Below are 15035 nucleotides of genomic sequence, written 5' to 3'. Positions count from 1 at the left end.
GTCTCTAGAGTTGAACCACAAACAGTTCTACCACCTTCTAATTGGTTGAAATGACTGAAGTTTCCTTTTATGCCCCGATGAGCTTTTGCCAGCGGCTTCACTCGCGTTACGAAGTAATATTTTCATCCCCTATTTAATTCCCTTGGGGGTAGAATTGATCAACATCCTTTCTTAGCGCATGCCTATGTCATAACATCTACCTGCATGCCAAATTTCAGCCCTATCCGTCCAGTGGTTTGGGCTGTTTGGTGATAGATCACTATGTCAGTCAGTCACCTTTGAATTATATATATCTAGATGGAAAAATGGAATGCCTTAGATAAGTCTATCATTCCCTCAAATGAAAGCAAAGCATCTTCTTACATTATTTATTTTATTATTTACTTCCAATGACCATAACTTTATAAAATTCCATCCTTGCAAGGGAGACATGTTTTAAAGGAAGTTAGAGACATAATATATGGTAATGGGAAGTAGATATTGTCTTTACTTCTTCAAAGTTTTTTTTTCTAAAAGAAAATATATAAGAACGTGTTCATTTATGATTTTTTTACAATATAGAATCACTGTTTTTAAACTTTTTCAAATAAATATTTTTCAATAATTTTAAATAATTTACTTCTAATTAGGTTTGATGTTACCTGTCAATTGTTTTATTTATTTATTTGAGAAAATATTACCAAAGCACTACCAGAAAGCAACAATCACTGTATGTCATCTGTTACTAAGAACTCCATTTTAATTTTGACCATATGGTTACCATTAATTTTGCTAAAAATCTCAATATAACACAGTTTGTACAAGAACAGTATACAACAAGCAGAAAATTGGTATATTAAAAAAATACATAATTTTTATATTGTTTAAAACGACTTGTCTTTTTATAATCTTCCTTAATATATGATTTATTATATTTTATTTATCTTTCTGACCTATTTTTTATTGAATAACAAATAAATATTATTCTTTCAATAATAAAACAAATAATTTTGCTACGCCGACAACACAAAGTTCGTAGCGACGCAATAAATTAAAAAACGCACTAATCCAAGGTGCGTGAGCTTTAATTAATTAGTTATTTAATAAGCTATCACCCTCACCTGATAAACTGGACACCACAATCCCAGGAACAATGAAAACTGAGTTTGAAAACGCATGTTCCAAAGGGCCATCCTGACCGCCACTGAGATCAACCATTTTTACAAATAAATACTATTATAATACTGATTTGGCGGTTAAAACTACTTATTTCAGATTTATGCACAGAGCATGGTTATAATATTGAGCCCGTTTAACACTTTTAAAGGGAAAATCGGGAAAATTCTGCGAAAATTTGATGACGTATAAACGACGAATAACAACAGTTGACAATGTTGACATTTAGCGGCGTAGTGATGTGAAGTGAAACTAATCAGTTTACCGGTTTTTGTGTTCGATATCGATAATCTTGTATTGTATATGGAAGAAAAATATCAAGAACACACGAGTTACGCTCTTATTTATGTAGTTTCAATCGTGGATAAATAGTTATTGTTACCGAACATACCTATGATGAAGGCTTTTATACAGATGCTGAAGTTGCTAACATTTCATTATACACTAACTTTCCTCCGTGTTTTTTTACTACTCTTTTCACTATTTCATACCCTTTTTACTTTTCTTCATTCAAAAAATCTTTAATTTTTGTTATATTTATTCTGGTATAGGGATCGATCTCCGGTATTTGGTCATTACTTGCTTCCAATAACATGAAAGGTGTTTCTGTCTTAGTTTTAAGACGTTTGTAATTGTAAAGCTTCTATAAACGCATCTTTAAATTCATACCTAACTTACTTGAAATCACCATGGCTAGCTGTTAGACATGTTTTTAGCAGTCATCTTCTTTTCAATCCTTTAAAGTTCTAAAGAAGGGTCTAAATTTATGTAACAGGAACTTATGAGATCTTTGGTAGTCCATTTATCATTAAATATATGATATTTTGTAAATAGATGAGGTTTTAAGAAAAGAAAAAGTTTGTAAACATAAATTTTATTACTGAAAATACACAGTTATGTATATCTTTTGGCCTTAAATTAACATTAGTGTACACAATACTAAAAACATATTCCACTAATGACATATATAGCGATACAACAGTTTATTATGAGCACTAATATACACAGTTACGATAAAATCATTCTTATACTTATCAGGATTAAAAATAAAAAATATAGTTATTGAATAAAAAATATTATATGTTCATGGAATGTTAACGCTTACAGCTACAATGCCATCCTGTATTAAATATTGTGAATAAATGATCTGAATACAGTATGTATAACATGTATTTACAAACAATCAATCTCTTTTAAAAATCAGTCGAATTTTTGGACAATTTCAATCAAATTTGAAGCACCTCACCTTGAAAGAATTATCACAGAATGTTTGAGGCGATCTCCAAATCTCTATAACTGGGAAAATTTGGTCCTTAATTTAAAATACTCATTTAAAATTCAATCTAGATTAGTCATCTATCGAATAAGTCCTAAATCTACTGATTATTCATGCATATTCTCTATTTTATAATAATTTTTAAAAGGGTGTTATATAAGGCACTTTTGGAATGACATTGAGCATTAAAATTCGCTTGTAAATATTTAAAATATCACTGATAAATTTCTTAATCCATTATGAATAAATATTATAGTAATGTTACGTCACATTACTAAACCACGGAATCAAGTAGATGCTGCATATAACCGTCTATGAAGAATTCATTCAATTTTTCATGATTTTCTTTCACTTATGTATAATGTAGTTGTATTCATTTTATGCAAGATTGCATTTATTATATAGTGGCTTTCTTCCGCGGTTCCATCCGTGTTTATCACGGTAAGGGGTAAAATCAATTTGTAAACTACCTGCGAACCAAATTTTAATTTAATCTAATCACTACTTTTTACGACAAAAGCCACAAACATTCATCTTTCCTCACAATTTTAATTTTTAACAATTTTTTTAATATATATGCGTAAAATAAGATACTAAGACTCATGTTACTTAATCTTAAATTTTAGAGTTTACTAGCTGACCCGGCAAACGTTGTGTTGCCATATAAATAAAAAAAAAATTAAGGGTGAACAACCCTTATCACTTAGGGGTATGAAAAATAGATAGTAGCCGATTCTCAGCCATACTGAATATGCATTTAAATTTGGTGAAAATCGGTAAAGTAACATTGTGACACGAGAATTTTATATATTAGATTGATCTCAGGCGAATAGACATATATACGTTATCTTCTATAAAGTAGATCCTTCTCAATAGATTCATTCATGATGCTAACAAATCTACTTGATTATGTGGTATGTTAAAATTTTGAGATTCTCATAAGATCTTAGAACAAGACGCATTTTTAGATATATTTCTTACACAAGAAATTCAAACACATACAATCTACTATCACGAGCTCAGCAAATCATTTGTAATCGACCAATAATGGCAAAATATCCAATAGTCGTTTCAGTTCACAAAACACTTATAAAATATTCGAAATAGTTAATATATTTATATTTCATAACGGAATTTATTGCATCAATTTAACCTAAGTTTTGTGAACTAAATCAAGATTATTAAATCTAAAAATTACCTACATTACGTTTATAATTGCAAGTTTTAATTCTTCTTCAAGGGATCTAAGTTATCTATTGAAAAATCGTCGTTCCCAAAGGTGATCCCTCTGCTGAAGCCGTCCTGTAAGATATAAAACATGTTTGTAAACTAATTTTTTAGAATCATCTCGTTTTTCGACCTAAACTGTGATTTTTCCCTTAAATAAGGCTCAGAAATAAGTTTAGGCTGAAGTTAAATAAAACTATAGAAATTTGTTTGTTTCTATTCTTCATTTCTTTTTTGTTTCTTTCTTTCAATATCCGTTTTACAGTAAAGTCAAATATTTACAGTAAAATTATATATTATTGCTGTAATACCACAAGTCCTGAAATTACTTTTATTTACAGAGCTCAATTTCAAAATTAAATTAATTCAGGCATTTATTTCCTTCAAAAACTTATAGTATGCCATACTCACCAATCATAAAGCTGTTAAAAATAATGTGCGTGTTACTATACTGTGCAAATAATCTTAATTAATTATGTATTTATTCTTAACTTAGTTGTGCACATAATATAAATGTAAGTTATAAAAACTAAAGACATGCGTGAAATTGCTGTGCAAATTAAAATTGCGTGGGTAGTTAGTATTAGTAGTAGTATATCCCAAAGGATGGTTTCAGCAGAGTCAACTATTAGGAACGGGGATCGTATGTATACTACAGAAATTGGGTTACATTTCTTATAAAGGGCTATTTAATATTTCTTTTATAGCTTTACTTAGCCTAATTTTAACTACATATTACAAGATTTAACATTTAATGCAACATATAGATATTCGCCGAATACAGACAAGTTGCCACGAATACGAATATTTGTAAATAATTTACTTGAGTGTATATGGTAGTGACCACAAACGCTCATTTATTCGCGCCGCTGTGTTTATTATTGTGAATCTAACGATTATGTGTCTGTATTTGTGCGCGGAGTTTACAAACTAATCATTAATCTGTAGGTTATTCGACGGATTATTTGCAAGTATCTAAATGTTGCATAAAGATTCATCCAAACTATAACAAAAGCAATAATCCAGCTACTTTTACGTAATATTTACAATTCTTCCCTTTGCATTAATACAGGATAGATAAGCTTAAATCAAAGGGTTACTGAAAGGGACTGACCTTCATCTCCGAAATGGTCTTGTCTAGAAATCCATTGAAGCTGCTGTCCAATTCCACAGTTTGTTTCTCGCTGAGATTGCCAAAACCGTTAAACGTGTTACCGAAACCGTTGCCGAAGATGTTACCGGTTTTTTGAGTGTCGAACGGGTCATATCCTGTCAGACCGTTCGTGAATGACGTATTAGTGCTGTTAAAAACCGATGTTTGGAGGTTAAAGTCGCTAATGTCGTAATTCGGTTTCGGCTGAGCGAACGGTGATGTGATTGATGGTTGATTCGGCATTGAGAAAGGCGTGGAGCCGAATAGGTCGCTCCCGTTAATCGCTGGTTGTTGTTGTTGCTGTTGTTGTTGTTGTTGTTGTGGGGATGGCGTTTGTTGTTGGGGTATGGACTGCCGTTTTGAGGCTTTTGGTGGTGGTGCCACTGGAAATTAAATAATTTTGTTAAGATTACTGTTATAAACTGCGCGAAACTGCTAGTCCGCTCTGAAGTTGTTGCGAGCAGATGTGGTCATCCAATTTGCTATGGCGACGCGATACATTTCTATATTCAGAGTGGACTAGCAGTTTGGCGCGGACTACACCTCGCTATCAATTAGATTCGGTTGGATTGCAATAATTAGTGTTGTTGAAAATAATTTAATTTAAAATTAGATTGTTATCAATATTGCAGCTTCCTTTTTATTAAAAATATGAAGAAATAGATGTTACAATACCGACAAGGTCTTAATATTGTAATTGTAAATGTATATAAATTGAGCAATATGCATTCTTCATTTTTATATTGTGTTACAGTTTAATTATCTTTTATTGCATCATTTACTTATTACATTAATAGTTATCGACATATACGCGTACGAAATTATTTATACAATTGTTAGAATTATTCAAATAATTTAAATGTTATTATGTATGTACGTCTATAGCTGTTATAAAAACAAATACTAAACGTAGAAATAGTGGTGGTACGGAACCCTCTGTGTATGAGTTCGACTCGTATTTTTTTTTATATAATATAGGAGTAGCAGACGAGCATGTAGTCCACCTGATGGTCAGTGGCTACTGCCGCCCATGGAAATCTGTAATCAACCCCAGATAGGATTAGATATTCCTACCTGAGGTAGGCCACAGATGCGCCGCTACCCCTGAGGGCTAAGCTGGAACGCCTCGGAAAAGTCCGTCTCCCTTACCACACCCTTCAAACCGGAACACAGCAGCGCCTGACACTGCTGTTATGAGGTAGAACTAGGTGTGGCGGTGGTGCTGCCGGGGTCGAACCACAAAGGGTGCGACCACCTTCCAATTATTTGTCTTTTTTGCATGAAATATAAATTTTATATTATGTTGTGTTTAGTGCTAATTAGGCGGCCCAAGTACCCACATGTACTCGGGTCGAAGAAACCGAATGTTCCTCTCTTCGATGGACAGGATTTTCGTGTCCCGAATAAGGTTAAGTGGACTGTATTTACGACAATAAGACGCAATGTGATATAGGGTCGTATTACACTTACATAACGGAGGTGTTGGGGTGACATGGTTCTCGATGATGGGCGATGCAAATCGTGTTACCGGTTCTGACTCGAACGCACGAGGATCGAAATCTGAAATGAGAAAAAGACATTTTAAATTTGATTAATCGTCAAAATGAATAATAAAATTATTTTCTACGCAAGACTGTTGTAATTCATCATTGTGGTAATAAAAATAAAAATATAATATTAATCTTTTACAATTTGTGACAACCATTCTAATGTGCATGAAAATATTAGAGAAAATATGAAATAGTTAACAAAAAACACATTCAGATTATTCTTAGATTTATTATTATGATTTGTGACGACAAATTTGTTGGTGTATAAAAAAACGTATTTAGATATTTCATAATTACAATTATTCATTTTTTTATATTTTTATCTATTTTCATTATTGATGCCGCATTAAATTATAGTCTGATTCATAATTAGGTGTCCAAAATGTAAACAAAGAAATGTCACTGTCAAAATTAACAAGAAACAAAGACTTTAACAAACTCAACAAAAAACGAAAACTTTAACAAATATACACAATTTAACGCATTATGTAAACGAGAAAACATTAGAGTTCGATCACAATCACGAAAATTAATAATATCAGCTACGTAACTTAAAAATGACGGTGCAAGAAATGTTTTGGATTCCGATTGTGTTACCATTATCACATCTTAATTTTCTACCATAACTTTGTTTTTTATTATTATTACTGTATGTAACGAAATTGAGGTGATATAAATATTAGAAAATGTGAATTATTCTTAATTTATTTAGATTATAATTTTATTGTTGTTGTATTATTTTAAAATCGACAAAAATAAGAAACTACCATTTCAAACATATTTTCTTGATAGGTCATTTTGGACACCTAATTATGAATCAGACTATAGATAATTATAAATAATGAAGATTTTATTAAATTTTTGGATAGGTTAAATAAAATTACATACCACTGTCTGAATCTGAGTTTAACAGTAATCCCTCTAGTTTTGTGCCTACTACAGGGTTCTTGTTAGACGATAGATCGCCTAATAATTTTCTGAAAATAAAAAAAATGGTAAAATAAAAAAAAAAAACAAAAAAAAATACATATATGTTGCTCCCAGAATTTTTACCGATAACGAATCGGTAAAATGCATTTTATCGATTTTTTACAATACTATTGTAACCCTAAGTCAGTAGGATAATATATCTATTATTGTAACGTATCTCGTATCTCTGTGTCCCTTACCACACTTTTCAAACCGGAACACAGTAGCGCTATACTGGTGTTATTAGGCAGAAATAGATGTGGCGGTGGTGCCACCGGAAGCGAACCACAAAGGGTTTTACCACCTTCAAAATCTCCTGGAGACACTTTTCCGAGGCGTTCCAGCTTAGTCCTCAGGGGTGGCGGCGCATCTGTGGCCGACCTCAGGTAGGCATATCTAATCCTATCTGGGGTTGATTATAGATGTCCATACGGCAGTAGCCACTTACCATCAGGTGGACTGCATGTTCGTCTGCTACTCCTATATTATAAAAAAAAACACTCTAATTAAGGTTGTCTATCCTCGAATATAATAATGCTAATTAAGCCCACTCACCCAGTCCCACCGCTGGGCTTCCCGTTGTGCGTGGGCGGCGGCGTGGACAACAACAAATTGTTGTCGTTGCTAGAGTTGAACGTGTCTGTTGAGTTGTTGGACATCGCGTCAGCTGCTGTGGATAGAAAAACATTTATTTAGATATTTTCGACTTTTTCTTCAAATGCTGAGTTCATTTTTGTATTTGGGATTTATATTAGGTTTTTACAATTTTTATTGTTTTTTGTTTGTTTTTATTTGAAATTATTTCTGAAGTTCATGTTTTTACAGTATTTTAATGGCATTGATTTTATGTTTATTTCTTGAATAAAACAAGAGTCAAAAAGTCACTTGGTTATTTGTTTTTTTTGTGTTAAGTATATGAAAGCGCTTTCTATTTGTTTAGTTATTCATTACAACCATTCAAGGCATTTTTTCATAGTTACCAATAATTTTTATGAAGTTAAAGTTCCGATTTTTTTAATTTTAAATAGTTAAATGTTTTTTTTTAATTTTGCGTAAACAAGATATAGCTTTTCTTTTGTTTTTCGACAAAATCCCTCATGAGCGTCTCCAAAAACACAAGATTTTTACTTTTTTTATATTACACCTACAAAGGCGAAAAAAATATTTTTTGGCTTTCAATTTTTTTGGTTTAATAATAATTATTATGAAGTTTAAGTTCCGTTTTATTTTATTTTAAATCGTTACGTTTGTCGATTTTCTTTAGAACTTTCCAACAGACATAGGTTTCTTTTTTTTATTAAGCCCTGACCAGCTTCAACAAGTGACATGGTTTTTCCCTTTTCCCATACCTCTCAAAAACATCAAAAGGAAGAATTTTGTTTTTTTTTTTTTTTTAAAAAAGCTCCTTTTGTTTGACAAGCTCCTCACCGGTGTCCCCGCCCAGTCCGTTGTGCAGCAGCGCGGCGAGCTGCCTGTCCAGCTCCGCGGGCGGCCGGTACTCCGCGATGTCGGACAGCCCGCTGCGCGACAGGTACGCGGACAGGTCGTCCTTGTACGTGATTTTTATATTGTTGAGGACATTGGCTCGGGCGTTTTCAAACCGAGGACGTGATTTTTTCTTTTTTTTTAATAGTGTCGCGATCTATTGTTAACACGTGACTTATGTAATATGAAAATGCTTACTACTTTTTTATTTTGTTTCCTTTTTTTAATAAAATTGCAAACTAGTGTCAATATATGATTCTTTTAGATTTTTTTCTTGTGTTAAATGAAAGTGTTTACTTTTTTATTGATCACTAGCATTAAACGAGGTTTTTATGTAACTTTATTTTTTTAAATTTGTTCGTTAATTATGCACTTGAGTTCCGGTTTTTTATATTTTAAATGGTTAAATAATTGTTTTTTTTTTTTGTAAAACTTTCATGTTTTTTTTTTAAATCCCAACGAGCGTCAACAAGACACACGATCTTTCCGTTTTTCCCTATTATATCTCTCAAAAACGTCAAAAGTATGACTTTTTTTAATTTTTTTAAAAGGTGTGTTTGACAAGTCTCTCACCGGTGTCCCCGCCCAGTCCGTTGTGCAGCAGCGCGGCGAGCTGCCTGTCCAGCTCCGCGGGCGGCCGGTACTCCGCGATGTCGGACAGCCCGCTGCGCGACAGGTACGCGGACAGATCGTCCTTGTACGTGATTTTTGATAGCTCCTGGAATAGTAGTGAGTTAGTGTGAGAGTAAGAGAGAGAGGGAGAGCTAAAGAGAGACAGAGATGGAGATAGTTCTAGTATTTTTTTTACGTTTGACTGCATCCTTAGCTAATGTTAAATAAGATGCAGCCTTGGACAAAACACGCTTGCCTAGAAGTAGCCTATTCACCCTTGACTTGAACAATCCCAGATCATATGTATCGGGAAACAACAAAGGTGGGAGTGAGTTCCATTCTTTGGCGGATCACAGCAGGAATGAGTTGCTCAAAGGACATAGGATAAATTGAGCCCATGTGAAGTACTTAAGAATGTAATTGGTCAAGTCAGTGGTGCATTTTTTTTTTACTTTCGCAATCCATCTGATGGTAAATGGTCACAATTTACTTCTGAAATTAACTCCATTCATAAATCAATTGTCACGTGATGAATGATAAAAGAAAGAAAGTAAGAAAACATGTCTGAAACGTTAAAAAAGTTCTCAAGTTCTCAAAGGCGAGAAATTTACTAACCGTTTGGCCGAGGTTGATAATTTTATAAAAGGGGGAATTTAAATTTATGTTATCCTAAATATAACAAAAGAATCTTACTTGTAAGCGATTTTTGTATGTGTTCATCTGTAGTTCCAATTTTTTGTTTTGTAGTGTGAGTTTTTGCAATTCTATGTATTTCCCATTATCGTTTAGGAACCGCCTGTAAACAAAAAAAATATTTTAGTCACAAAAAAATATATGAAAAAATAAAGTCGCATTTTTTAAAATTTAATTATTAGGTCTATTCACATTAATAATTACACAGTTAACATAAAAGAAAAAAATCGATACTATATTATTATTTATTTTATGTAACGAGTTTTAAAAAATGTTAAAACAATATTATTCTATGAATATGACAGAAATATTTATATTCCTATTGATGTTCTAAAGTTAAATGTATAAATTCAAAAAAATGTAAGCATTGAGTTGCTAGTAAATGAAAAAGTTAAAAAAATAGTTACTCTAATATTTTTCTGTACCCTTAGTATGAGTTTTTACGGTTTTACAAAAATGTCTATTTTGGTATTTGTTTACGTATTTGTCCATACATTTCCAATCAGCTCCCCTAGCGGATTGTATCAGAACTGATTGGAAATGTATTCGAAATACGTAAAAAAAAAAACAAAAACAGTCATTTTTGTCAAAACGTAAAAACTTATACTAAGGGTACTGTTCTTACTTAAAATCTAGGCACAAAATAAGTTTTATTTTGTGATCTAATTTCGTCGGTTATTATAAGATTAGAGCCCAGCAGGGCAAACTTACCTATAAGCTAGATCGAAAGCTTGTCCAATAGTTAGTGTTATTTCCGACGCAAGCTTCGTGGAGATGAATACAAAACACTCGTGTTTCTCAGCCGTGCCACCATCATGGCCATTCATACCGTTGACAGTGCTGCCACCTGTAAATTATAATTAGAGGGAAGCATAGATTAGTAAAGATTACTCACTCCTAACAAGAAAATGTACCCAGTTTTGAGAATTGAAATAGTTGCGTAAAAAAGTTTTGCCACGTCTCCGTGCTAAAATGTCCCTAAAATATTTGAAATAATTTTAATTATTTATTATGTAAATTACGCAGTATTAGTTATTTATTCGTAAATTTTCTCTAAAAATGTTTTTATTTGTCAAGAATTCAAAAAAAGAACTTACTAAAATAAGCCGTTTGTGGCTTCATTCAATTTCAAGGCGGCGAAGTATGTTTACTAATCTATGGAGGGAAGATTTAAAAACGTAAAAAAATACGTTTTTATATTTTATGATAAAGTTTTTTTAAGTAATTTTATTGTCAATTATACAAAGGGGGTAGATTTAAAACTGTAAAAATTTCACATGTTTTTACAATTATATTTGTCACGTGTCTTCCACCAGCGTCGACACAAGTTTGCGTCCGTTTTATCATATTTTTGAGGACTTTTCTTAAGATTTCCGCCGGTAACACTTCACATTCCAGTAGAACACTCCTTAAGAGCTGCGATTTATCTATCCAAAACATTGGATCGATCAATTATTAATAACGGGCGTTAGCTTAGTGGTTGGAACTCTCGATCGCAGGGTCCCAGGTTCAAAGTCCAATCACGCCGCACGCAACTCTGGGTTTTCAAAGTTACGTGCGTGTTAGAAACTAAATTGCTCTTAAAATCAGTATCTTTTAGACAAAATAGTCTTAAGGCAATGATTAATTAATGTAAATGTATTACTAAATACACGGACGTCATTCAAGATGAGTTAAAAAGCTTGTTTAAAAATTATATTTATACTATTGTTGTGCTCACCTTTAGCTATGAAAGAGAAGTATTTCTTCGCGCCCTTATCATCAGCGCAGTACGATATCCTATGTAGCGGGAACTGGTACATAACGTTATTGGTGCGTGGCTCCTGAAAACCAAAAATATATTTAGCTTATAACTTCCAACGCGATATACATGTTCTTTTTCAAGATTGAACACTGGCAGTCCATCTGTGCAGTGATAGCCTAGTGGTTAAGAAACTCGGCCTCTTGATCGAGGGGTCCGAGGTTCAAATCCCAGGCACGCACCTGTAATTTTTCAAAAAGTTATGTGCGTATTAGAAATTAATTATCACTTGCTAAACGGTGAAGGAAAACATCGTGAGGAAACCTGCATACCTGAGAGATTTATAAAAAAAAAATAATCTCAAATGTATGTGAAGTCTACCAATACGCACTTGGCCAGCGCGGTGGACTATGACCTAATCCTTCTCATTATGAGAGGACATCCGTGCCCAGCAGTGTGACAGTAATGGGTTGTTGATGAAACCTATAAAGAGTGCATTTTTAACTACTTAAACTGTTTTACTTTTAAACTACTATTTCCATGAAATACGTTCGCGTGTACGTCTGTCTGTAAATTATGCATTATACAATAGATTGCAAGCAAAACCGAGCTATACGGTTGAGTAAATACAGGAAGTGATTACGCTCGTGTGATGACATAGATTGTTAATCTGTGTTGGGGTTCCGTGAGACATCTTGATCAAATATATAATATGTTGATGGTCGGCAACCAATTGCTGTTCCACTACTGGGCACGGGTCTCAGAATGAGAAGGATTAGGCCATAGTCCACCGCGCTGGACAAGTGCGTATTGGTAGACTTCACATACCTTTAGATTTATTTTTATAACTGAGGTATGCAGATTTCCTCACGATGTTTTCCTTCACCGTTTAAGCAAGTGACAATTAATTTCTAATAAGCACATATTTTTTGAAAAATCAGAGGAGGAGAGAGGAGGGACCTCGGACCCCTCGATCGAGAGGCCGAATTTAGAATTTAGAGGCCCAGGGCGGAGTTGTTGGCGAAGTTGAATGGAGGCTCCCAAAAGTGTAAAAAGTTTGTTAGATTTTACAAAATGACACATGTGTCAGAATTATTCGCCTGTAATTCGGTGACCTTTTTTTAGCTGCGTGATACACATTTCATAGATTGATTGGTTCTGACCTTTTTTAGCAACTGTGTTTGGAGGCCCTCAGGATCGAGGGCCCGGGGCGGACCGTCCCTTCCCCCCCTAACCAGCTAGACCTACATACACTTTTGAGATTAATATTGGAACTATCTCTTTGTTTTCAGATTTCAGAATACACGGTACGAATCCCAGAAGGATAACTTCGTTAGTAAATCTACAACGCTTGAACGTTCTCTATATCCTAAATATTTCTCACTCTGTGAAGGCCCGTGACCAGCAATAGGACGTAATAGGTTGATATTGTTGATATATAAAATAATAGTACGGAACCACTATTACTTAAAATAAAACACTTTGCATAGATTTAAGATATGACAGTTCACACGAATCGAGTTTTGCAAAGGAAGTGGCGTAGAAAAGGATGTTATAATGATTAAAAATAGTTTTACAATGTATTTATAATTAATACCTACTGTTTTACAGTCAATTTGGTGTGTAATTATTGATGTAATACATTACGTAATTGATTTTGAATGTAATTTTCATTTACCGTAATAGATACATACTTGAAATCCTGCATTCCTCACTTCCTTACTAATATTATAAATCCGAAAGTAACTCTGTCTGTCTGTCTGGTTGTCTCTTCTTCACGCCCAAACCACTGAACCGAATTAAATGAAATTTTGTACAAAGATATTCTGAGATCCAAGAAAGGACATAGGATAGTTTTTATCCCGGAAATCCCACGGGATGGCGATCTAAGATCGATTAATCGGAGAATCGATCTTTTGGACCCAAAACATCGATTATTTTAATCGATATTAGTAAGGATTGAATCGTAAACTATGCATTTGATCAAGTGACAATCTTTAGCAAAGTTGAAGATACGAATTTTCAGTTTTATGTATGTTAGTATGTTATATTATTTTCTTTTAAACGCGGGCGAAGCCGCGGGCAAAAACTAGTATAGTATAAAAATAAAGGGGTAAAAAATTAACGGTGGTTTTCGGTTTATATATTGCTTCGACTCGGGTCACCACCGCCACACCTATTTCTGCCTATAACAGTAGTGTTAAGCGCTGCTGTGTTCCGGTTTGAAGGGTGTGGTAAAGGAGACAGACTTTTCCACGGCGTTTCAGATTAGTCCTTAGGGGTAGCGGCGCATCTGTAGCCGACCTCAGGTAGGAATATCTATTCCTATCTGGGGTGGATTACAGATTTCCATGGGCGACAGTAGCCACTTACCATCACGTGGACTGCTCGTCTGCTACTCCTACATTATAAAAGAAAAACTTCATTGGATCCGCTACAAGTGCTAGCAAATCAACGCAAACACGGCATCCACACGTTTGGCTTTGCAATGGTTTGTAATCGTTCGGCAAACGGCATTATAGATCCGATTGCCAGCCAAAGTCACTTCGTCTGTGCGTCGGTTTGTGCGTTACATAATAGAGAAACTATGTTTAATTTAACTAAACCACGTGCGTTGCGGAATTATGCAAACATTTGTATTGCGACGCTTAAACTCATTCATATTTGTGTATTCTTTTCTTTTGTTATATAAATAGTTTGGTTTGTGGCTTTAACGTAAGAAAGTTCTTTATAATATAGGAGTAGCAGACGAGCATGCAGGTGAAGGTAAGTGGCTGATGGTAAGTGGCTACTGCCGCCCATAGACATCTGTAATCAACCCCAGATAGGATTAGATATTCCTACCTGAGGTTGGGCACAGATGCGCCGTTAACCCTGAGGACTAAGCTGGAACGCCTCGGATAAGTATGTTTCCCTTACCACACCCATCAAACCAGAACACAGCAGCGCTTCACTGCTGTTATTAGGCAGAAATAGATATAGCGGTGATGCTTTTTGTGTCAAGTGTTCTATAACCTTCAAAATGTATGTATGGTATTCAAAAATAACAATAAAAGCGTCTGATACGAATTTAAATTTAAAACCTTGGCAGTGATCTTGTGATGTATTGATTCCGTAAATACCGGCATTGTCCGGAAGCGGGCGTCAGTACCGGAAAACGTAATTTAACCGGAA

The 15035-nt window shown here is 34.0% G+C and overlaps 2 protein-coding genes across 2 annotated transcripts in view; both read right to left on the bottom strand.

Annotated features, from left to right (window-relative positions):
• LOC140748709 (uncharacterized) overlaps positions 1–1457 on the bottom strand; it is a 40895-nt gene extending 39438 nt beyond the window's left edge. Inside the window, exon 1 of the transcript XR_012102969.1 lies at positions 1101–1457. The gene's annotated coding sequence lies outside the window, so the exon portion shown is untranslated. The remainder of the gene's footprint in view (positions 1–1100) is intronic.
• Positions 1458–3220: 1763 nt separating this feature from the next.
• Positions 3221–15035, bottom strand: part of ced-6 (PTB domain-containing adapter protein ced-6) — a 64547-nt gene continuing 52732 nt past the window's right edge. Inside the window, exons 4-12 of the mRNA XM_073081381.1 lie at positions 11841–11943; positions 10832–10967; positions 10121–10223; positions 9389–9533; positions 7886–8000; positions 7250–7338; positions 6282–6371; positions 4773–5194; positions 3221–3733 (exon numbers count right to left, since the gene is read on the bottom strand). Of these exons, the coding sequence (XP_072937482.1) occupies positions 3656–3733; positions 4773–5194; positions 6282–6371; positions 7250–7338; positions 7886–8000; positions 9389–9533; positions 10121–10223; positions 10832–10967; positions 11841–11943 (1281 nt within the window). The 3' untranslated portion in view covers positions 3221–3655. The remainder of the gene's footprint in view (positions 3734–4772; positions 5195–6281; positions 6372–7249; positions 7339–7885; positions 8001–9388; positions 9534–10120; positions 10224–10831; positions 10968–11840; positions 11944–15035) is intronic.

Source organism: Epargyreus clarus, unplaced genomic scaffold (genome assembly GCF_041222505.1).
Source record: "Epargyreus clarus isolate Ecla_fem2 unplaced genomic scaffold, WU_Ecla_fem_2.2 ptg000016l, whole genome shotgun sequence".
In the NCBI taxonomy this organism is placed as follows: domain Eukaryota; kingdom Metazoa; phylum Arthropoda; class Insecta; order Lepidoptera; family Hesperiidae; genus Epargyreus; species Epargyreus clarus.
The sequence above is the reverse complement of the archived record's forward strand: the minus strand, read 5'-3'. Positions and strand labels throughout refer to the sequence as shown.